The sequence below is a fragment of the Podarcis tiliguerta genome (assembly GCF_965153285.1).
Source record: "Podarcis tiliguerta genome assembly, chromosome: 5".
NCBI classification, from domain to species: domain Eukaryota; kingdom Metazoa; phylum Chordata; class Lepidosauria; order Squamata; family Lacertidae; genus Podarcis; species Podarcis tiliguerta.
Genome location: NC_139538.1, coordinates 67,009,268 through 67,032,120, shown reverse-complemented (window position 1 = coordinate 67,032,120; position 22,853 = coordinate 67,009,268). Strand labels below are relative to the sequence as shown.

General features: G+C 43.3%; 2 protein-coding genes across 6 annotated transcripts in view; one reads left to right on the top strand and one right to left on the bottom strand.

The window, feature by feature from the left end:
* Window positions 1-335, bottom strand: part of ASCC1 (activating signal cointegrator 1 complex subunit 1) — a 49,328-nt gene extending 48,993 nt beyond the window's left edge. For both annotated transcript variants that reach the window (XM_083441436.1, XM_083441434.1), the window contains exon 1: window positions 184-335. The gene's annotated coding sequence lies outside the window, so the exon portion shown is untranslated. The remainder of the gene's footprint in view (window positions 1-183) is intronic.
* ANAPC16 (anaphase promoting complex subunit 16) lies at window positions 3-22,081 on the top strand. 4 transcript variants are annotated; one of them, XM_083441486.1, is made up of 4 exons: window positions 3-94; window positions 7,954-8,111; window positions 20,049-20,123; window positions 21,268-22,081. In XM_083441486.1, the coding sequence occupies exons 2-4, from the start codon at window positions 7,970-7,972 to the stop codon at window positions 21,381-21,383; spliced, it is 333 nt and encodes a 110-aa protein (XP_083297612.1). In that variant the 5' UTR covers window positions 3-94; window positions 7,954-7,969; the 3' UTR covers window positions 21,384-22,081. The 4 variants fall into 4 exon arrangements, with proteins under 4 accessions (XP_083297612.1, XP_083297611.1, XP_083297613.1 ...); XM_083441485.1 differs by having other exon boundaries at window positions 22-140; XM_083441487.1 differs by lacking the exon at window positions 3-94 and adding an exon at window positions 342-389.
* The last annotated feature ends 772 nt before the right edge of the window (window positions 22,082-22,853 follow it).

Below are 22,853 nucleotides of genomic sequence, written 5' to 3'. Positions count from 1 at the left end.
CCGCCTCCTCAAGCAACGTTGTACGTATTCAGGGCGTGCTCGTGGCCGCCAGCCTCCCAGGCGCGCGCACGTCTTCCTCGCCGACGTCATCGCGGTACGGCTCTCGTAAGTGAAGTTGAGAGCGGCTGAGGGTAAGCGAGGTAAGGACGAGATAAGGAGGGGAGACTCTGCCGCGTTACTTACCAGGGGTGCCGTGGGGCGCACTAAAGCGGCCGTGGCTGGTCACCGGGAGGCCAACGGGCGAGTAACAAAAGGCCGCGGTTGTTCGGCCTGGTATCTACCTCACATTGGCGGGGTGGCTGCGCGCATGCGTGTTTCGATTCGGTTGCCCGCCACGGCGCAAGCGCACTGGGCATTTGAAAGTCAAGTCGGCGGGGTGTAACGTCGCGGTGAGTTCCGCCGTTCCCATATTGCTTTCTGGACATGCTGCCACCCCTGTTTTCCGTTCAAGTTTACTTGGGGAAACGGTCCTCCGAGCTTAGTGGGCCTTAGTCGCGTCGCAGTTAAGAACACAGCGAGGGTTTCCTTCTGAGCAGGCACGCATAGGATCCTGCTGCTCGAATTGTTAGGTTGCCAAATCCTCGGAGCAGGCAGACGTTAAAAAGGCGTGTATAAAAAGTTGGGCTAATTTTACGTTCTTGAAGTCAATGCACAGGACCAAGTTTGTAGATCTTTGGAAAATAAAGGGGAAAAGGCTGCTTAAAGCATAGCAGAAACACTTGCTACACAGCTGGCCGTGGTTCCATCACCTCCCTCTCCTCACCTTCCAGCATTTTATATTCAAATATAAAATATATTAGTGGCTTACAGTTGACACTTGCAGTGACCCAGAATATAGTAAATATAGTATCCTGCTTTATTGCCCTCATGATAGGAGGTAATTATCATTGCAAACAACAGCGACAAGGCAACTGGGAAGCTAGCCCAACTGAGAGTAAAAAGAATTCACTGGGACTGGGATCAGCCAGGCAAACCAAAGGATGTACATAGATATTGATTTATTCTTGCAATAGTTCTGTGAAGGTCACATTCTATACAGAACAGATAGTTAAACGAAATAGCTAAACAGAATGTCTGTGCTTGTATCTGTCATGTCAAGAAGTGAACCCCTGTTTGTCCATATGTAATAAGTGCTTGTGCAAGTGGGTGGCTTTTTTCTTGCAAACCAGCAGAGATACCACTGCAGCCTAAAGGTAGCTGCATGACTGTCTTTTGGTAGCTTATCATGTCTACGGGGGCACCTGGAAACTGTTTCAGTGCAAGTGTGTCAGTGCATGGTTGAAAAGAAAACCCTCAAGATGGTACTCAAAAATGTAGAGGGCTTTTAATAAGATGTTGAATTCCCCAATGAGTTTCAATGGAAGTCATTCTTGAAGGCACAAGAATTCAGTTGGTTGGGTCACTCCAATAGTACAGCACTTGTTGACCTTGTGGTCTCAGTATAGCACATGTCATCCTGGGCATAGCCAGCCCAGGATTTATGTTGGGGGGCAGGCTTTATATTAGAGGGCAGAGCCTCAGTTAGTTAAGTATTTTTATTGATTTGCTTGATTTCAGGGGGGCAGCTGCTCTCCCCCTTAGCAACATCCATGCACGTAATCAGGTGACAAGGAAAGTGTGTTCAGAAAAGTTCTATTCAGCTGAATGCATGGGGGTGCAAACTCAACCCATCCACCCGTCTGCATTAGCACCCACCCCTGCCACTGAATGCAGGTTGAGTTGAATGCAGCCTCCTTGTGATCATAACCTGTGTTATCAGAATTCCTGATTGTGAAGAGGTTTTTAAGTATGTTAAGTTGAATATGCTTAGGATCTGCCTTCAGACTTTTGTGCTGAATGTGGCATGGTTGGGAGTGGAGAGTGTGGGGCTGGTGCATGCAGGTGTGTTGGGGGTGGCCTAGTGACCTCTACATAGTTTGTACAGCTGGACACCTAAACAGAGCTAAAGTGATTCTTATTTCACTATCTGAAAACTTCTTTCCCCACGGTAGCCACTAACGTTGAATGAAAAGTTCTCTGCAAAATGTCCTGCCGTTCCATGTCAGGACACAATTTAAACATACTGATTTCGGTTCTGCATAACCTTCACCCTTCTTGCCTCTTTTAGATGGTACCCTCCCTCCTTATTTCATTACACTGACCTGATTTGCACATCATTTTGTGCCAAACTATGGCTTAGAGGAAACAGGTGTATGGGCTCTTGGAAAGCCATTTTGCTCACATCCAGACTGGGGCTCATGTTTAAGGTCTCTTGTCATGAACCACAAGCTGTAACCGAAGACCAGGGATGAGCAGAGTGGCTGTAGGGTCCTCTCCCTGAGCCCACAAACCTGTGTGGCCCCTCTGGGTCATAGTTTGATAAAATGTAAGCCAAGCCATAGTTGATCTCTTCCAGGGGTTTTGAGCCCTTGGCTGCAAAGTAAGGGGAAAGTGTGCTGTGGGGCTGGGGCGGGAGAAGCAATCTCTTTTTTTAACAATAGGATGCAGAAATTGGTTAGGTTTGTGTCTTTAAATCTGTTCTTTAAACCTGCCGACACCTATCTCAAAATTTGTGAGGCTATTTGCTACCTACATCCACTAACAGAAAGTAGTTACTATACATGGAATGAATCAACCTAGTAATAGGGCTTGCTCACTGGCCTACAACTACGTAGCATGATGAGTGGTCCTCTCCCAATTGTGACCCCACAAAGGTGCCTGTATATCTATGCCTGGCTCAGTGATATGGGGAAACACTGATGGCCGGCCCTACTAGCTTCAGACATCTCTGGTGGACACTGAAGCCCCCGTTGAGGCTATGAGGAGGTTTGCTCAAAGACTGAAGAGGTACAGTATGAAGGTAGCTGGCAGTCTGAGAACTTTAGCAAGATATTTGTGGGGACACACCCCTCCAACTATTCCAGTGTTGGTTCTGTTTCTGGGAAATGCCTCCTGTTACAGCCGTTTATTTCATATCTCATATAAGCAATGAGATATCACTCAAAGGGCCAAACTAGATGCAACATTGTTCATGTTTTTAGCCCTTACATGGCTGGTTGGTTTTTTAAAATATAGTCAATGTGAGGAAGAGCTAGATGGGGGTGTGGCTGCTGTCGCATGCTGACAGCTTCTAGGAGCCACAGATGAGAGCTGAGTGCAGGGCGGGGACCAAAGGAGGACATACTGCCCTAGCAGGAGCACATTGTGTCCCCCACCAGAGGTATTACCCCTCCCCTAACACCCCATTCACCCCCACACAAGGCTAAAGTCATGTACAATGTCACATGTATTTTTAACCTATTGATTCTTTTGCATTTGTTCCAGTTCTAATGTCTCTCTGCTCTAGATTATTTGATTTCCTTCTGACCATGTTTGCTTGAAGGGCAGAGAGCAACAGCAAGCGTCTTCTAGTGGCTTAGGTGAGACAGCAAGTCTGACTGGGGCATTTTTATAGGTTGTGAAGTGCCGCATGATTCACTTTGGTGCACTTGTGGCTTCCTGGTTGGTTTCCCTGCAGTTCCTTTGTTTGCTCAGAGTGTGGCAGTGGCGCCCATGAACTGAGTTTCCACCCCAAGTTCAGGACTTGCTGTGCATGCCTTCATTACATTATTATATTACATATCCTCTTGTATTTTGTGGGATTTCTCCGACCACAAATTGCATGAAGCCACTTGTTGCCTTACAGAGGTAAGGAGATTAACAGTACAATTCTGTGCATCATTAATTGGAAGTAAGTCCTGCTGATTTAAATTGGAATTGCTTTCTAGCAGATGTGCATAGGTTTGCATGGTTTGTGTCACAAACATTCGTTAGTCTTTAAGGTGTTGCAAAACACCTTGAGGTGTGTGGTTTTTCTTTTGTCACAACAGACTAACACTACATTGCTACTCTTTTTGAACTTGCTTTCATAAAGACCCCCCAAAAGTGCCTTTTTTGAATCTGCAGTAGCTGTGATTCTAACTGGAACTTAATTGATGCAAGCACATTTCAGGTTATTAACCCATGTCTGTGACCATATGGGATAGAAATAAGTTTGGGGTATGTTGATGGGTTCGCATAGCAGCAAAGGAATACTTGAAATGCCCAGGACCTTTCAGAGAGAGAGAGCCTACTTTTACAGACCAAAGGACAGCTACTTGAATCTTCATGCTTAACTACTTAGAGAGATTCTAGTTTTACTAGATTTCTTTCCTTTGTTTATTTCAAAATCAGTGAACCGGTTTTCCCAGTATTCTCTATCCTGTTGCAGAGAAGACACTGAAGTCTTTTAATAAGAAGGCTATAATACCCCTGTCTGGCTTATAGGCCATCCAGTGACTCTTGTGTACCTCAGAATTGATAGCTTTGTTGGCTTATACTAGCTAGGACAACACAAGGAAATACAAGCTCACAAAAAGCCATCCTTGATTGTGTTAATTTACTGCTCCAACTGTGGCCAGCTTTTGGAAGATGTATTTCCTCCAGCAAATGCTTGGGTACCATACTGAGCCATTGATCAGGTAGTCATTGGAGTATGGCGATTTACAAATGTGAAATGGGCTGCATGGCTCATAAAAGAGGAAGGAAGATGCTGTACATAATTGTGGTAGATCTGGAATGGATAATAAAAACAGTAGGTATTCAGTGACTAAACAGACAGCAATTGCTTTAACTGTGTTGTGTGTTGTAAGGGTTTTTTTTTTTAATCATCTATATTAACAGCTTAAAAGAGCATTTTCTTTAGGTTGTGGGAGTAGTTAATATTGTAAGATAGCCGGCTCCACAAAACAACCTAAAGGTTTTGTATCTTACTTTTAAAATATTTTATATAACAATAAGGACTTCAACTGGGGAAGGTAATTGAAACAGCTTTAAGGCCTCTCCAGCCCATGTTAATGCAGGAAATGTGAGGAGGTGGCATTGTAGATCTAAGGGTGTTTTTGTTAGGGGGAGGGGGCTGAAAAAATGTTTCATTTATTCACAAGCAGTGCTTAGATTGGGTTTTACACTTGCTGTATTTCTAAGCTGTATGAAGAGTTTGTGTTGACTAGGCTTTCCCCATTATAAGTAAAAATGGCTCTTTTCTGGTTTTCCTTTTGCATATTCTAATAATATTCATTCTGGCGGTGAAATGGTGTCCTTATCATTGCTTCTGTCCTTGAATAGGTGGATGACCCAAAAGGAAAGAAGCAGTGGGAGAAGTCCACTGCATGGCATTTAACTTGTCATATCCAGTTCCTCTTCCTGCTATCTGATTCCACAAGGTGTTTGGTAACCAATTCAGAACATTACCCATCTTTGTTAGCCTCTGATAGTGAAAAGAATCCTGTGGCATCTTAGGGCCAATTCTTTTGTTACTTTCTGCACTTGAGAACTGGTATCTGGAATGTGAAATAAATGTGCATGGCATCTCTAAAAAATGGCACACACCTATATAATGCACAGCTTTTTGCCTGCAAAACACACCCAAGTGGCTGGAGAAGCTGTGAGCACTTGGCTCAGGAGTGTTTTGCACGTTAAAGCTCATTATTTGTGACCTTTTATAATGATTTCAATCTGTTCGTGATCACAATACCAAGTTCCTGTCTAGGAGCACCTAATCTTCTAACAGTGAAGTTAAGAGCATGTGAACCTAATGCGTCCTGGACCCCGGGAGATTCATGGAAACGTCTCTGGGCTTTGTAAACTGCTTTGAGGTTTTTCCCTACATTCGAGCAGTGTATGCATTTTATTCAATAAATAAATGCAAATAATATAATGAAATGCATGACATTGACCTTGGCCTTTGAGGTGCCACAGAACTCCAAAGTTTGGGTTTCTGCATTCTGGCTGCCACCCAGTGGTGAAAGCTTGTATTGCATTTTGTTTCTAAGAGCAAACATGTTGCGAGCAAATGGAGTAGTAGGGTACAGATACATATTGTGGCAAAAGGTGAAGAAGAGTCAAGACTTGAAAGTTGGGGATGGTGCTGTGGCTGCTTGTGGTCCAAATATTCTTATGCATTCCTGAGAACAAGAGCACCTGTAGCTTTTGTTTGTTTGTCCTACAGATGCAGATTCAAGTTTTATATATTCATCTTCTACCTCTTAATTCCTAATGGGTTTAAAGAAACCTGGGTCCCAAGGTTAAACTGTTTGATTTCTGTAGACTCTCTCTTTTTTTTTTTTTAGAAAAAGAAAAGCAGAATACCCAGCTGCATATTTTCCTACTTGACAGTGTTTGTAAGACAAATCTATTTTGATTTTTAAAATTCTGCTGCAATCCCATTCTCTCTCTCTCTCTCTCTCTCTCTCTCTCTCTCTCACACACACACACACACACATATAATTGAGCCATTTTTTCCTTGCCAGCCTTTGGTTAAGTGTACATAGTGCCAAGCACACTGCAACATGTCCAGCATTTTCTTTGATGGCAGGCTTGCCCACATCTTCTGTCGAGAGGCCCAGCAGTTGCACTTCTCCCTGGAGCCACAGTATGTGGGTCACTCAGAGTTGCTGGGTGGAGGTGGATGGTGTGGAACATGCAATCATGTTTTGCTCTGAGTACCTGACTTGATGAGAACTGTCTGGGTTTTAAAGCCCTGCAGCACTTCAATAAAACTACTATTTATTTGAATGAATGATGCTTTAACCTGTTCTCAGTGTCTCATCCTTGGGATGTTAGGCCACAGCCTGCACTGCGGAGAATAATCATTTCTGTCGGCATGGTGTCCCATCAGATTGGAAGGAATTTGCATCACTACCTAAGCTACATGGAATCTGGCTACCAGGGACATAACTTTGGTTAAAACCTTTCCTGGTACAAAGGTCTCTGTGGTGTCTGAAATAGTGTGAATTCATGCAGCTGATATGTAAGCTGCCATGCCTCTCTGTTATCATTTATATTTAACAATCGGCATTAAGTATGTTGAGTATAATTAGTATAAATTAAGCTTTCAGCAAGTTAATCCTTTTCAAATCATATTGCTGTCTTAGCTCAGACTTTGTGCTGGGTCACAGAAGATGTGTAGCACAGCCTCCAGCTTTGATCTATTGAGTTATGTAAACTAGCTAAATTGTGGGAGGCGGATTTACACTGCGCTCCCTTTGAATCTTGATGTGTTTCAATAGTATGGTCTGGTGGGGGAATTAAAAAGTTGCCAATTCTAGCTCAAAGGCACACAGCTATATTTGTGATTGTGTGATCTGTTTTCTCAGCTTGCAATCCTAAATACACAGACTTAGAAGCAGGCCCCATCGATAATGGTTTAAGAAGAAATAAAATAATACTAAATAGTCCAGTAGCACCTTAGAGACCAACTAAGTTTGTTCTGGGTAAAAGCTTTCATGTGCATACACACTTCTTCAGATACCAATGGATTTCCATTTCCTGTAGCTCAGTGTGGTGCCTTCCATGATTCTAGATTCAGGTAGATAGCCGTGTTGGTCTGACGCAGTTGAAATTTAAAAAAAAAATAGTCCAGTAGCACCATAGAGACCAACTAAGTTTGTTCTGGGTATAAGCTTTCATGCGCATGCACACTTCTTCAGATATGTTTAAGAAGATTTGTTTTAGGTTGGGATGGCAGTCTCTGAAATTGGTTTTTCTGTCACTGTTCTCATAATCACAGGCACCTAGATTTTGTGGGTTTGCAATTTAATTTGAGACATGGGTCTGGAATAAATACGTTGACCTTCCTTCTAGCCTAGGAAGCAGGGCTAAACCTTTTGACCAGAAGCTGGTACTAGAGTGGCCACTTGAGCTACACTGTTCCCTTGCTAAGACAAACAGAACATTACCTCAAGCCAAGTCCCCCATTAATTTGAATATATTCCCTAATTACCTTATGTGTGAACAAAATGCTGTTTCCCCCCCAGTTAACTCAGCAGTGTGCTGCTACACTCCCTCCACTGATAGCCTCACATAATGTAAACAACAGCACAAGAAGAAAGCAATCAAGATGGTACATACACTTCAAGCACTTGGTTTTCATGTCTTCCTTTCTCTTGCCTTTAGGTTCAGCTTGAGCAAAATGGCTGCCTCTTCGTCATCGTCTTCGGCTGGTGGAGTTAGCGGAAGTTCCGTAACTGGGTCTGGGTTCAGCGTCTCAGACCTTGCTACACCAAGAAAAGCTCTCTTTACGTACCCCAAAGGAGCTGGCGAAATGTTAGAAGGTAACTGCTCTGCATATCTCCTCCTTTTGTGTCAAGGCAAAAAAAAGGGCACTGCTAAACATCACATAAACTTTCACCCTTGTGCCTGTGCAGCAGGGGCTTCTGTAGGTCTTTACAGTAAAGTGGTTTTCTCTTGGTGCAGGCGAGAGTGCTTAAGAGCCAGGAGATAGTAGTGGTAAAACAGTTTTGTGTGTGGCATACGGGCTCTCAACTTAAGCTGCTTTCCAGGGAGTGAGCCCCAATAAACCTGGGGGGACTTTACTTCTGAGTAAAGCTGCTCAGGATTGCCCTGTGCCGTGTGCATTCTAGTGGAGCTTGTGCTACTTTTGTTATCCCTTTGCATCTGTTCAGCATGCATAGTTGGATGGAGTTGTTCGCCCAGTAAGCTGCATTGATTCCAGGCACCACTCTGCTGATGTTGCATTGCTGATCTGATCTATTGGGCTTTGGAATGTCGGCGATGTATGATTTGCACCCTTGTTTCAGGATTCGCTGCAGATAATTATAGAGCCCGTTTGGATACTTAGGAGCTGCCCGGTATTAGCCAGGAGACTGCCTGTCTCAGAGCCTCTGGGCTCATAAAGGAGAGCATGCAACCACAGCACCTTCTACTCAGTTAATGCTTGACCCATCTTTCTGTCCTGCCTTCTTCATCAAACAGGACTGGTTGTGCTCTGCAGCAGGCAAGATAAGCCAAAGAGGTAAAGTCAGAGGCTGCAGCATCTCCAAGCACTTAAACAGACAAGCAAAGTTTTTAGGTTAGCATCTGGCAATCCTATCAGTAATAGATCTCCAGACACACTTAAGGACATCATAAGAGCACAGCTGAATCTGGTCAAAGGCCCATTTAGTCCAGCTTCCTATTCTTACAGTGGCCAACCAGATACCTTAGAGGAAGCCTACAAGCTGGACTGGAGAGCATCAGCACTCTCCCCATATGTTCCTATTTTGCCTTGGCAGTTCTTGGATTTTTCTCCTCCTCTTGCTTACACTTACCCATCTTCTCCCTGCTTAAACCTTGAGTTCAAGCAGGAAGACGCAAAAGCATTTCATTCCCCCGCCTTTACAGAGTCCCAAGTAGTCTTTAGACTCTTGTAAGGGCACTTTGTCTTTTGACTGAAACTCAGGCTTTATTTCAGTGGCTTAGATTTCTTGGCCAGTATGCTATGCTGTCAGTACAATTGTTCAGGCTTGATGGATGGTGGCCTGTTCATTAAGATCTGAGGCAGTAGCTACTGCTTAGCAATGCAAATACGTATCAGTCAGAATAAAGCTGCCCTGGGTTCTGCTGCTGGAGCAAGATATTGAATTCTAGGTAGCTTTATACTTACCTGTATGTCTCTTAATCCTTGAAAGCAATAGATTGCTAGTATATGCAAAGTTTCAGTATAGATTATATTTATTAGGATAGAGTTGGCCATTTCCCCCGAACAGCTCAGGACAGTTAACAGTATGACAGCAAGAAAGGATGGATCCTCCTTACATTTACGTTTTAGGAGTAGGAATGGAACTGAATTGTACAATTACTCTCACGCATAGCAAGAACAAATTATATGCTTATTTATCCAATTGCCATATCTGGGTATGGCATGGTCTGCTTTTACAAGCTGTCTTCCCTATAACAGGTGGCTCACAAGTCTTACCAATATCAGGAATAGGATGCACCGTTCAGCTGTGGGACTTGAATCTGATGTGTCCTTAAGGTTTGCAATTGGTGGCAGTTTCCTAGGTCTTTTTGCTGAAAGAATGAATCTTTTCCCCATAGGCATTTCAAGGCTAAAAACTAACATATTGAAACAACACAAGGCATAAGTATGGGGACTTGCTCGTCGCCAAAAAAAATAGCGTTGGAAGCACTTGCCATCACATAGTGTAGCTTCTCCATCCAAGAATGGTAGGCATTTATTTTTTTAAAAAACAACAAAGTTGGGATGGAACTCTTCCTTTATAAAACATGGCAGGATGGGTGGGTATAGTTGCTGTTTCCTTTCTTGAGAGGTAGTTGCTTTTCATTAGAGTTTTATATGCAGAGTTTGGTGTGGGGAGGGAAGAGCATTGTACTCTGTAGATCATGCCATCACTTTGCATGAATACTTGCCGTGTTGCACTAATTATATACTGTGTCACAACCCTAATTAATATGTATACATATTAGCATCTGTATGCCAAACTGTTGGATTAATTAAGATTAAATGCTTGTCCTCAAACTTAATGAGCCTCTAGAACCAATTAAAATATTGAAGTATTTTTGTGTTACTGGGCATGTGCCCAGGAGAGAATGTCTGGTGAGGCTTTTTGTTCCCAAAAGAAGAAATAAGACTCCTCAGCTGCCACATATATTTAAGAGAAGTTTTTTTTTAAAAAAAAACTTCTTACACTGAAAATCACCCCTTATCCTTCCCCCACTTTGTTGCAAATAGTACTGGAAAAGTGTGGGGAGGGGGTGATAGTTGGTGAGACTTATACTAAATGGATTGCTCATATGAGGAGGGGGAATGTATGGCTCCACCACAGTTAGGAACGCTTAATATCTCCAAAGCAATTGCCTCCACCACCCCCTGCCTTGTCTCATGACTAAAAACAGTAAAGATTATCATAGCTGGAGGAGAGATTTCTGATAACTTAATAATATTTTTCTGATAGCATAACGATAAATCAGCCTTGCCTATAATTGCTTACAGGGCTTTCTTCTTTGAGTGGGCCAGTTCTTGCCATTTGTCAAGTCTGGCAGCCTGTTGAGCAAAGACGTGGAGCTTCTGGCCCTCCAGATGTTGATGGACTACAACTCTCCTCATCCCTGACCATTGACCATGCTGGCTGAGGCTGATGGGAGTCCAACAGCATTCGAAGGGCCACAGGTTTCTTACTACGGCCTCATCATGCCCTAAAGCAAGGATCTCAGATTGTAATATACCTTTCTGAGGGGATACTAGACCAGAAACTGAACTTTGATTCTTCAAAGAGCATACAGTAAGATTGGCTGCAAGTTGGTGAAATGCCAAAAGAACCATAGTGTTATGCATCATCTTTCATGAATTTTAATATGCATTTCTAGCCTTGTGATCATTCACATGGATCAGAGTATCTTATCATCCCCCCCCCAATCAAAGATTCAATGTTTGTCTCTCAGTAGTGTTTTCTACCTTTCCATCAGGCATTTGGTTGAAATAATCAACTATTTGCAGACCTACACCCAACACACAGTTTAAAAGGCCATTTATTGTTTAATTAGCCAAAGGGCTGGGACGAAAGGCATGCTTTTGCCTGGTGCCTAAGGATATGTAACAAAGGAGCCAGGTGAGCCTCCCAGGGGGAGAACATTCACAAACAGGGAGCCACCACAGAAAAGGACCATTCTTGTGTTGCCACCTTCCGGACCTCTCGTGGAAGAGGCAAACGAAGAAGGACTTTAGATGATGATCAGATGGATGATATTAAATAAAATAAAACAATCACAGGGTCTGGGTCAGTTCATATGGGGAGAGGCAGTCCTTGAGGTATTGCAGTCCTGAGCCATTTAAGGCTTTATAGGTCAAAACCAGCACTTTGAATTGGGCCCGGAAACTTAATTGGCAGCCAGTGCAGTTGGACCAGGATTGGTGTAATATGCTCAAAGCATCTTGCCCTGGCGAGCAACCTGGGCACTGAATTCTGCACCAGCTGAAGTTTCCGAACCATCTTCAGAGGCAGCCCCATGTATAACGCATTGCAGTCATCTAACCTGGCAGCGTTAGCACGCTTATACCATGGAACATAGTAGACGCCCCCACCCACTCTGCTCAAACAAGCTGCTTGAAAGAGCCTGCAGTGCCTTCCTTGTACACGGAGGACTCCATGGTTCACAGGTTAGGGAGACAGCAATTGACACCTTCAGTCACAAGTTCCAGGGCTCCTCCATGCACCCAAACAGAAGTTATAATCCCCTGGGAATCCAGATATAGCCACCTGCAGCCCACAAAAGATCCAATTTTGTGAGGGAAATGGACAGAGAAGGAAGACGCCTCGCTTGAATTGCAACAGCAAGCCCATACAAGGGATCGCATGTGGAATCCCTGCTTATGGATTCTTAGGAGAATTGAAGTCACTGTTCCACTAATCAGAGTGACGGGCCCAGACAGTAGGGTCCTAAGACAATGATCCGCATGTTTACTTGGATCATTGCCGGCATCTGCTGGTTATTTCTCCAGCAGGCCTCCTGACTGATTTTCTCTGCTCCTCCTTTGGTGATCACTCTTGGCCAAGTAAGATTGTCTTCAATTAACACAGTCTTAACGGTGAGTCCGTAAGTGGCTGTGGAGGCCAATTCTGGATTCACACATCCTTCCACAGTGGGGATGTAGGTTTCTGGGTGGGAGTTGATCATGGTGAGGGTTTGCCAAATGTACTTTCTTCTTAGCACATTTCTCCCTTTCGTCCTGAATTAGACACCGTGAGACCTTTGGTGAAGGCTGTCCTCCAACTGGAGCGCTCATAGACCAGTGTTTCCCAGTTGTCAGTATTTATACTACATTTTTCTTAGATTTGCCTTGAGAGAGTCTTTAAACCTCTTTTGTTGACCATCAGCATTACGCTTTCCATTTTTAAGTTTGGAATAGAGTAGTTGCTTTGGAAGTTGATAATCAGGCATCCGAACAACATCACCAGTCCAACAAAGTTGATGTTGAGGAATCATTGCTTTGACACTGGTGATCTTCGCTTCTTCCAAAACACTGGCATTAGTTTGCCTGTCTTCCCAGGTGATGTGTAAAAATTTTCGGAGACACCATTGATGGAATCTTTCAAGGAGTTGGAGATGACGTTTATAAGTGGTCCATGTTTCACAAGCATACAGTAAGGTTGGTAGTACAGTAGCTTTGTAAACAAGTATTCCCTGCGAATGTCCCGGTCCTCAAACACTCTGCACTTCAGTCAGGAGAAAGTTGCACTTGCAGAGCTCAGGCAATGCTGGATTTCAGCGTCAGTGTCGGCCCTTGTGGAAAGACAACTGCTCAGGTAGGAGAAGTGATCAACATTTTCCGACATTGCACCATTGAGTTGGATTTGTGGCGCTGCAGAGGGGTTGTTTTGAGCTTGTTGGTGCAGCACTTTGGTTTTTTGGATGTTGAGCAATAGGCCAAGCATTTTGTAAACTTCTGTGAAGCTATTTAGGATGGTTTGGAGGTCACCCTCTGAGTGTGCACACAGCACGTTGTCATCAGCATATTGAAGCTCTGTGATGGAAGTTATAGTAACTGTACTCTTTGCTGTCAGCCGACTCAAGTTAAAGAGCTTTCCATCAGCAGCAGGGTAGTTGGGGGGGAAAGAGGGCAGGGCTGCTGCACCTTTAGTAATTGCACAAAGGAGGACATTTTCAGCTTGGCTACACCAGCTGCAATTCTCTCTTCTATGCAGTATTAAATATTAAAGATGCAGGGCCCCGGTTATCTTTTTTCACCTGGCCACCCTACTCCCCTTTGCTTCTGGAAACCACTGGGAGAACTGCTGTTCAATATATGATTTTTACCCCAGTGAGGAGTTTCCCTTTGACAATGTATAGGATCATGGCAATGAAAATAATAAATAGAGTTGGGGCGATAATACAATCCTGTTTAATACCTGATCCCACTGTGAATGGTTCACTTTGAGAACCACTGTTACCTGTGATTGTTGCTGTCGTATTATCATGGAGGAGCTGAAGGATGTTCAGAAATTTATCTGGGCAGCCAGTTTTCAGAAGGACAGTCCACAGGCCATTAGAATTTAGTGTTGAAGGCTTTAGTCAGGTCAATAAACGCCATATACAGCGGTTGATTTTGCTCTCTGCATTTTTCTTGAAGCTGTTGAGGAGTGAAAATTGTGTCCACTATAAGGTCGAAACCCATTTTGAGACTGAGGAAGGGTAGCCTCAGATATAGTTAGGAGACGGTTTACTAAGATCCTTGCAGGAATTTTGCTGGCCGCAGCTAATAAAGAGATGCCTTGATAGTTTCCACAGTCTGTTCTATCACCTTTTTTAAAAAAGGTTGATCATTTTGGCTCCACCACGTAGCAACAACATTGCTTGGTTTATTATCACACCGTTGTTATCTAGGGGTGGGAGAGACAGGAGAGCACTGAGTTTTGGGGGCTCCACCTCCTTGATCAGTGGTCCAGTGGAATATTTAAGGAAGCTTGCCTGGCCTCTAGTGCAGTATCATTTTGGTACCAGGAAAACATCTTTCAGATCTTCCAAATGAGCCATCTGCTCATTTCGATTTTATTGCTGTTGCTTTTATTGCATATATTTTCATTGCTTTTGTTATATATAATTTCTCTCTCTCTCTTTTGTTTTGCTCTTTTATAGCTGCCCTGGGAAAGTTTCTTTGAAGGGTGGGGCATAAATAGCTTTAAATAATGGGTAGAAGCTGCAGCTAGGTGCTCATTAGGAGTTGTTGAGTGAGTAGTTTAAAGAGGGTGTTGGCCACAGAGGTACTGTTCGATTTTTTGCAGGCACCATCTTTCCCATTTGTAGGCTTGCTGCTGATAGCACTGTTTTGAGGTTCACCAGTTTCGGGAGAAGATGCACTTATGGAGATAATATTCACCCCATGCAGGAAGTTGCATCGGAATTATCTCTCTGGTTACTGTGTGTTCTGCTTGATGTGCCCTGGAACTGATCCTGTGAGGAAGAAGGCATTGTATTGGCTAGCAGTACCAAAGAGCGAAGTACTTGCTGTTTATCAGTGACCGTGTCTGTGCTCCTCAGTGTGTTGGGGGGGGGGGCTCATTTAATTTTATTGTACACAGGTTGTACAATGACAATAAATGTATTGTGATGATGATGATGATGATGATTATTATTATTATTATTATTATTATGTGTGGTGTAAGCTTATGGGAGGCAGAACCTGCAGCAGGGTAGTCAGGGGAAAAAGAGGCTCCTGCACCTTTAGTAATTGCACAAAGGAGGACATTTTCAGCTTGGCTACACCAGCTGCAATTCTCTCTTCTATGCAATATTAAATATTAAAGATGCAGGGCCCCGATCATCTTTTTTCACCTGGCCACCCTACTCCCCTTCGTTTCTGGAAACCACTGGGAAAACTGCTGTTTGGGATGCACAAGTTGAGAGCACTCCTTTAGAAAAGCAGAACTAGCTACCCAGTTCTTTGGACCCTGACTCTAAACCTCTTCAGAAGTTTATAGGCTCCAACACATAAACATCATTTGTCTGCCTTTGTCAGTGACGTACCTCTGAGCCATGGCGGCTGCATATTGCATCAAACGTCTCATGTCTCCTTCAAGTTAGTATATATGTCCAGTTTTAAAATAATAAATTTTACTTCTTTGAAAAGTATAATTTTCTGTTCAGTTCTGGCTGGAGGATTACAGATTGCGGCTGCTGGACATTATGTGGAAAATTCCACGTTGTTTCCTATCTGGAGAAATCTAGCTTTTAAGAGAGTTTCATTACAGATCATTCTGCACGAACATAAATGCCATAGATTGCAAAATGGTTTGTAGTGTTCAGGAAGCAATATGTTCAAAGAAGAAAAGGAATCTTAGAAGATTGACTAAAACTGATTTATTTTTTTCCAGCCAAGTGGTTCTCTTGGCTTAACGAGTTAAAATGCTTTTTTTTGGCCTGGTAACATGTACTGCCTTTGCCAGTTGCACTTAACTGACACCTTTCAACTTCTATACAGTGGTACCTCGGTCTACAAACAGCCTAGTTCACAAACTATTTGGAACACAAACACTTCAAAACCGGAAGAAGGTGTTCTGGTTAGCGAACTTTTTTTGGAATCCGAACGTACTCCAGGGGTGCACTTCCATTTTGAGTGCCACACTTGCATAGGAAAAGCACACCTTGGTTTAAGAGCACTTTGGTTTAAGAATGGACTTCCGGAATGGATTGAGTTCGTAAACCGAGGTACCACTGTATTAGAAATGACAGGACAAATAAAAGATAGTGGGTGTGATCCAGCAGAACTTAAGCACGTTCTGGTCCCACAAAAACAATTAGACTTAAAGGTGCCTAACTGTGCTTGGACTGTGGTCAGCAATGACCTAGTTGGCTAATAATACATCACTAAACTTTAATGCCTGTGCAACTTTACTCAGATGAGTTATAGAAGTACAGTCTGGCAGAAGCAAGATGTTTGTCCTTCAAAGGGCTTTTTGTCCTTATGGCCGGACTGTGCATTTTGCAGCCTTAAGTGCATCATCTATCTCATCTCAGACACCGACCATAATATGGTGTTGCTGAGTTCCTTTGGGCTGTGTGCTGGAGGTCAGCTGTATGTGAGAGCATGTCATCTCTTAGAACAATATTTTGGATATTTCACTTTCACTTACAATTCTCACACTACAGTGGTACCTCAGGTTAAGAACTTAATTTGTTCTGGAGGTTCATTCTTAACCTGAAACCTGAGGTTCTTAACCTGAGGTACCACTTTAGCTAAGGGGAGCTCCCGCCACCGCGCAATTTCTGTTCTCATCCTGAAGCAAAGTTATACCTGAGGTATTATTTCTGGGTTAGCGGAGTCTGTAACCTGAAGTGTCTGAAACCCAAGGTACCAGTGTATGGGGAAGGATGTAACCCACCAAAATACATCTGCAAAATCAAATGTGGGAGGTGTAGCTTGGCTCTGCCTCTCCAAGGTATAGAGCATAATAGAAGGCTGCCCCGCGGAACAACCTTCCTTTCCTCCACCAGACAACTGTTGTGCATGCTATGTTGTGACCAGGCCCTTTATTCCAAGGCCCTCCCGGACCTCTGCAGGTACCTCCTGCAATTGGTTGCTTCCTCAGGCCCTCTGCTTGCAGTCTTCTTTGAGAAAAGCAAATACCTTCTCTCATCCTATTCAGACACATCAGATGGGGCTATGTTGGTAGCATGTTAAATATAAAGCCTCAGAAACTCCTTTGCATGCTTTGCAAGTATTCATGAAACTACAAGGCAAACTCTTCGGGTAATCGTCAGCAGAATAAAGAGATGTATAGGATTCAAAACAGACCTGAAGTTCCTCCAGTTAAAACAACCAGCCCTTGCATGAGTTAGACTAAGGTAATTAATCCCTGTACTAAATTATTTCTCAGATCCCGCAATTGCAGGGCGGGGGTGAGCCAGGTGTATAAGGCCAGTGAGTGCCCACAGAACCAAGAGTGCAGAGGTGGCTCCTACGGAAGCAGTCTACACACACAGTCACTGACCAGTGTTGTCTAAGTGTAAATTTCCTCCAAGCCTTGACTGCTCTGTTTGAGCCGGTCACCAGTATGAAGCAAAAACCCTTCCAGTAGCTGTACCCCCATCAGTAAATTATTTGGGGCAGAGTACCACACATCCCTGCTTTGTTCTAGTTGTGGGTGCCTCCAAGGAAGAGGGGAGAAAACACAAATGTCTATGGTGAGGCAAAATATTCCGAACTGTAGTTGGGCACAAGCGAAGCACAATACTGTTTTATTTATGTCCAAAGTCCCTGTAAGTGCAGGTTGCAGATGCATGTTAATTTCAAAATGTACACTAAAAGTGCACAGTGTGCAGTAACTGATTTCAGTTTTAGTTTCCAAAATCGTCCAACTTCATCTGGAACCCTTGCCTAATAGCATGAGTCTCTGAATCTCAGGGTTGTGAATTCAAGCCTCATGTGGGGCATTGCAGGGATTGGACTAGTCGACCCTCGCAGTGCCTTCCAACTCTAATCTATGATTCTTTGTAGCTACCACTGTTTAAGATGGGCTTAGGGAACCTCCTATGTCTGGCAAACCTAATCTCACTTGCTCCACCCCTTCCCAAACACCTGTCCCTTTCCACAGGGAAGAAGTCTCTTCCTGAGGAAACTGTGTGCAAAAGTTCACACTTCTGGTAGCTGAAATCTTTCTTCTTCTCTCCAACCATAATTTTTAGTGATATGCTTTATAGCCATTTGCTCCGCTAGCTCCATTCTGTCATAACTCTATACTGCCTTCAGTATATATAGAGTGCAGTCATTTCCCCTCCTGCCCCCACCAAACAATCAAAGGCATGTTTCATACATTTTCCTCCCTTGAAACTCTATAGTAGAATCTCTGAAGTCTACATGACGGTCATGGGGAGTCAAAATGGTGTCTCCTCTTCTCTCTTCTGTATGACTGACAACCCATTCCTAACCCTGTTTGCTGGGATGAGTGGATTTTCTTTCTGAGCAGGGAAGCTGGCTGTCTTGTGCAATTCCAAGTTAGAGAAATCCAGTGCTAACTACTCTCTGAAGATTGTTCCCATAAGGTGGGAGGTGCTAATGCACTCTCTTCAATGAGTGATGTGGCCATGGTACATCTTAGGGGTTTTGTCCCAGGGATTTGCACAGTGGCCTATTTTCGATGTTGGATTGCCTGTACTTGACAAGTACCCGTGCTCATATTGATTAACATTCTGCAATGTGAGCATGAGTTGCCAGCTCCATTCACTGCTAACATTGCACCTTGAGATGCTAAAACATGTATTGTCCTATTCTTTTCCATTGCTCTCAGGTAGGCAAGGTGTGTGTTGCCATTATGGATGAGTCACCTATAGTCTCCTGAGATTAGCAATTCCTGGGGAGAATAGGCTCCCCCCCCCCCCCCACACACCTCCCTAAAGCCTTGTGTTGAGAATCACCTACAGTTGCTTTTGGGCACTGACATGGTGCTCCGTCTTGTCGCTGCTTTGAAGAGCTATTGAATCTTAACTGAAATCCCACTATCTTTGTGACACTTCTAGAAAATCGAAGAATTGTTTTCTTTGAAGGGTGAAAGTCGTCGTCTTTGTATTTTAAGGCAATTGAATTGGAGTTCATTTGCCTTTTTGAAAGAAAGAAAGAAAGAAAGAAAGAAAGAAAGAAAGAAAGAAAGAAAGAAAGAACAATAGTAACACAGGCTAGTCAAGAACAGGTTTTCTGCACTTCAATTCCATAGATGTTAGGAGGAGGTGTCTGCTTCCGTTGATCTGTTTTTCAGTCCAGATACCACTTAAGGAGCTAATTCTTTTTTTTTCACATGGGTAGCCTTGCTACTGGGAGCATCACTGCAGGGTTCTGTGATAGTGAAAGGAGCAAATTATGTGCTAGGGATAATTGGGAAGGGGGTTGAAAATAGACTGGCCAAGGTCATAATTCCTTCATATAAAATTAGGCCTGTGGTCAATTTCGCTCAGTATTGTCCGGGAAAAGTGGTCATCCAGTTGCTGCTGGACTCCCAACATCCCTGACCCAGCTGTGGTGGCTGGCGCTAATGGGATCCAGAGCCCAAGAACATCTGAAGGGCCATAGATTCCTTATCTCTGGTGGAATTGCCTGGCAGTGGCTTTCCACGGTTTCAGGCAGGAGATTTCCCCAGCGTTCCCTGGAGATGGTATCAGGCAGGGTTCCTGTGAAGTCTTGCAGGTGGTTGTTTAATTGTCACTCCCCGCCCCCTTTTTTCTATTAATGATAACAAAACCAAAAACCATTTTCTGTCTCAGTACTCCATGAGTCCAAACCCAGGTTGGCTTGAATCCTTGGTCCAAAAAGAAATGGTTGTTGTTTCCAGTGGCACCGTTAGATGGACATAGGGAGGCATAAAAAACGTAAAGGGACCCCTGACCGTTAAATCCAGTTGCAGACGACTCTGGGGTTGCGGCGCTCATCTCATCTCGCTTTCCAGGCCGAGAGAACTGGTGTTTTGTCTGCAGACAGTTTTTCCAGGTCATGTGGCCAGCATGATTAAGCCGCTTCTGGTGAACCAGAGCAGCGCACAGAAACAGAGTTTACCTTTCTGCTGGAGTAGTACCTATCCATCTACTTGCACTTTGACGTGCTTTCGAGCTGCTAGGTTGGCAGGAGCAGGGACCGAGCAACAGGAGCTCACCCGGTTGCGGGGATTCAAACCACCGACCTTCCGATCATCAAGCCCAAGAGACTCAATGGTTCAGACCACAGCGCCACCCACATAGACTAAATTATCTTCACCTTCTATTTACAGATGGCTCAGAGAGATTCCTATGTGAATCCGTTTTCAGCTACCAGGTTGCATCCACATTAAAGCAAGTGAAACATGGTAAGTACTCTCCAACTTATATAAGAATCGCCAATGGATATATCTGTAGTAAAAGTTCCATAATCATAGAATCATAGAATTGTAGAGTTAGAAGGCGCCCTATCTGCAAGTGTTTTTTTAAAAAAAATATCTTAATCTAGTTGATCTCTTGTGAACCTGTTGACACAATGTTATCTCAGATAATAGAATTGCAAAAGCAATATTTATTTATGCAGTCTAGTTATTGAAACCTCTGTTACTTAGTCCTGCGTTGTATGCATAAGAGGAGTAGTATGAATGCTGCATTCATACTAGGTAGTCTTGTGAGATGCAATTCTGCTGTTAAAAAAAACACTCTCTGCCCCACAGGTCAGTTGGTTTCAATATGACCTCCTCTCCTCCTTCCTGGCTCACATGGTATATTGGAGATCAGTTGGTATTTCTGAAGTGCCATCAAGATGCAAGAGATCTCTATCAGATACATATATATATTTTTGTACTGCAGTTCTGTGCAAAATCTTCAAAGTGTTATCTGGTTAGATTAACTTTTTGTGTACGAAACTAGATAATGTACTGTTCCAGCCATATTCTGTGGCCCAGCAGATTGGACAAGAATCCTTCAGTTGCCATAATCAATCCAAGTGGACTAAAAGTTAGATGACTGTTCTGAAGTCAGATTCCCTTTCAGATCTTCATGTTTACTGTGCAAAAGCAGTTCTACTGGTGTCTTTTTCCTGGGAGTAGATTCTGGTTATATAAACAACCTTTCTTTACCTTTATTGAAAGCTATTGTAATTGTAATCTGTAGCTCAGTAGTGTAAAAGGGTTTTCCTCTTTGAAGACATTAAGAGTTTTCCTGCACCCCCTGGGGAATTGAGTCTCCCACAGCTAAAGGAAGGGGGGCTTATTCACACTTACCTTTCATCCTGCTTTTTCCAGGCACAGGTGAATGTACGTCTAGAATACATATATAAATAAAATCAAGACTTAAATTTTGTTGCAGATTGAAACCAACTTGCTGAAGTGGGGGGGGGGGGAGAGAACTTTTCTGTAACCAATGAAAGAATTGTCTGCGGCAAGATACCATTCATGGCTGTTAATGTGTTTCATTTGAAAAGCTTAATTGAAAGTTTATTGCTAACCACAGTCAAATTTTCTGTTGCAGATCAGCAAGTTGCTCGGATGGAAAAACTTGCTGGTTTAGTTGAAGAGCTGGAGGCAGACGAATGGCGGTACAAACCCATAGAACAGTTGCTGGGGTTCACTCCTTCATCGGGTTGAAAATTTGTTGATGTGGAAAGATAAATCACTTGCACGGTTCCCTTTTAAAACACTTGGCTGTTTTCCATTGCTTGTACTGCAGTGTAGTAAAGAACGGTCCATAACTGGGCTGCCTCTTACCAGAGCCAGTAAACTGCAGACACACAAGGTTTTATTAAAGAAAAAAATTTATTCGGTTTTCCAGCAGCCTCACTCAAGAGCTTGTTTCAGGAGGGTGTGATTGCTGTAACTAAGGAGATACAATCAGTTTTTGAAGAAGAACCTGTTTGCTCAAAAGGGAAGGGGTGGCTATTTAAACTTACAACCCTTTATGCTGACCTTGGAGCATGTGTGCTGAAAGTTGGCTGGGTAATTGGACCCTTGTTACTGTTCAAGTTAAACTCCTGGAGGGCAGAGTCAAAAGGCAACAGGCTTTGGCCTTAAGCTGTCCCTTTGAAGATGGATGTGATAAAACAATAGGATAGGATCCCTTGAAGGGCAGAAGAACATTAACTGTTTCCTGTATTTAGATTCCTTGGTTTTTGCTGAGTCTGCATTTTGTCAGCTGTTTCTCTCTCTTAACTGACTGTGGAAATATTGGCAGAAGATGACTGCTGTTTAATGCAGAGCAAGCCTCTGAAAAGCAGCGTTGGCTGTCCTCTCCTTTGTTCCAATTCACTTGAACCGTCTGTTTGGCAATTAAATTATTTCTACTGCTATGGTGTCTGCTCCTGTATTCTTTTCAAGGGCTCTGGAGTCGGGAAAACGGGAATCAACTGGTGCCAACACAAGCTTCTATAAAGCAGCTGTCCATATTTAAATCTTTTTTAAAAATCTACTCCATAAGGATGATTATGAGTCAAGTGGATGAGTTCTCCTGCTGTATCTGCCAAAGCACAATGGCGGCATCTCATCTTAAGCACTTATTTGCTTGTAGAAGACGTTTTACGGTTGGGTTTTGTGTATCCTGTTTTCTGTCAAATTTTAAGGACAGAGTCATATATTACATTCAGGAATGTTTTTGTGTATTTTAGCAGTGCTCCACCTACACGGGCAGTGTAGTGTGGGAGGCAGGAACTGCTGTAATACTGCAGCCACAACTTTGCAAGCAGTGGGTGCTCAAAACCAAAAAGTTGCTGCTGCAATTTTGCACCAGATTTTATCACAAGTCTGCTTGTGATAAATACAATCAGTATAAGATTGGTAAGAAAAACATAGCTCCTGTACAACTTCTGTGCAGCCTTAAAGGGTACTAAAACATTTCAGTTTATCTTCTTTGTTTTTAGCTCTCATGAAGAGTTGGAATGTTTTGAAAGGTATATAGAAGTTCAAGTCCACCAAATTTGTCAGCTCTCAACCTAAGCCTAAGCTAAGTTACCTAGATTTCTGTGGAGCTTCCTTTTAAGTAATTTATGCTGAGGCTCAGCGAACGGCACTTTCTCGCCTTTTGTGCTCTGTATGGGCAGTTGCTATGTACCAGGGCTTGCGTGG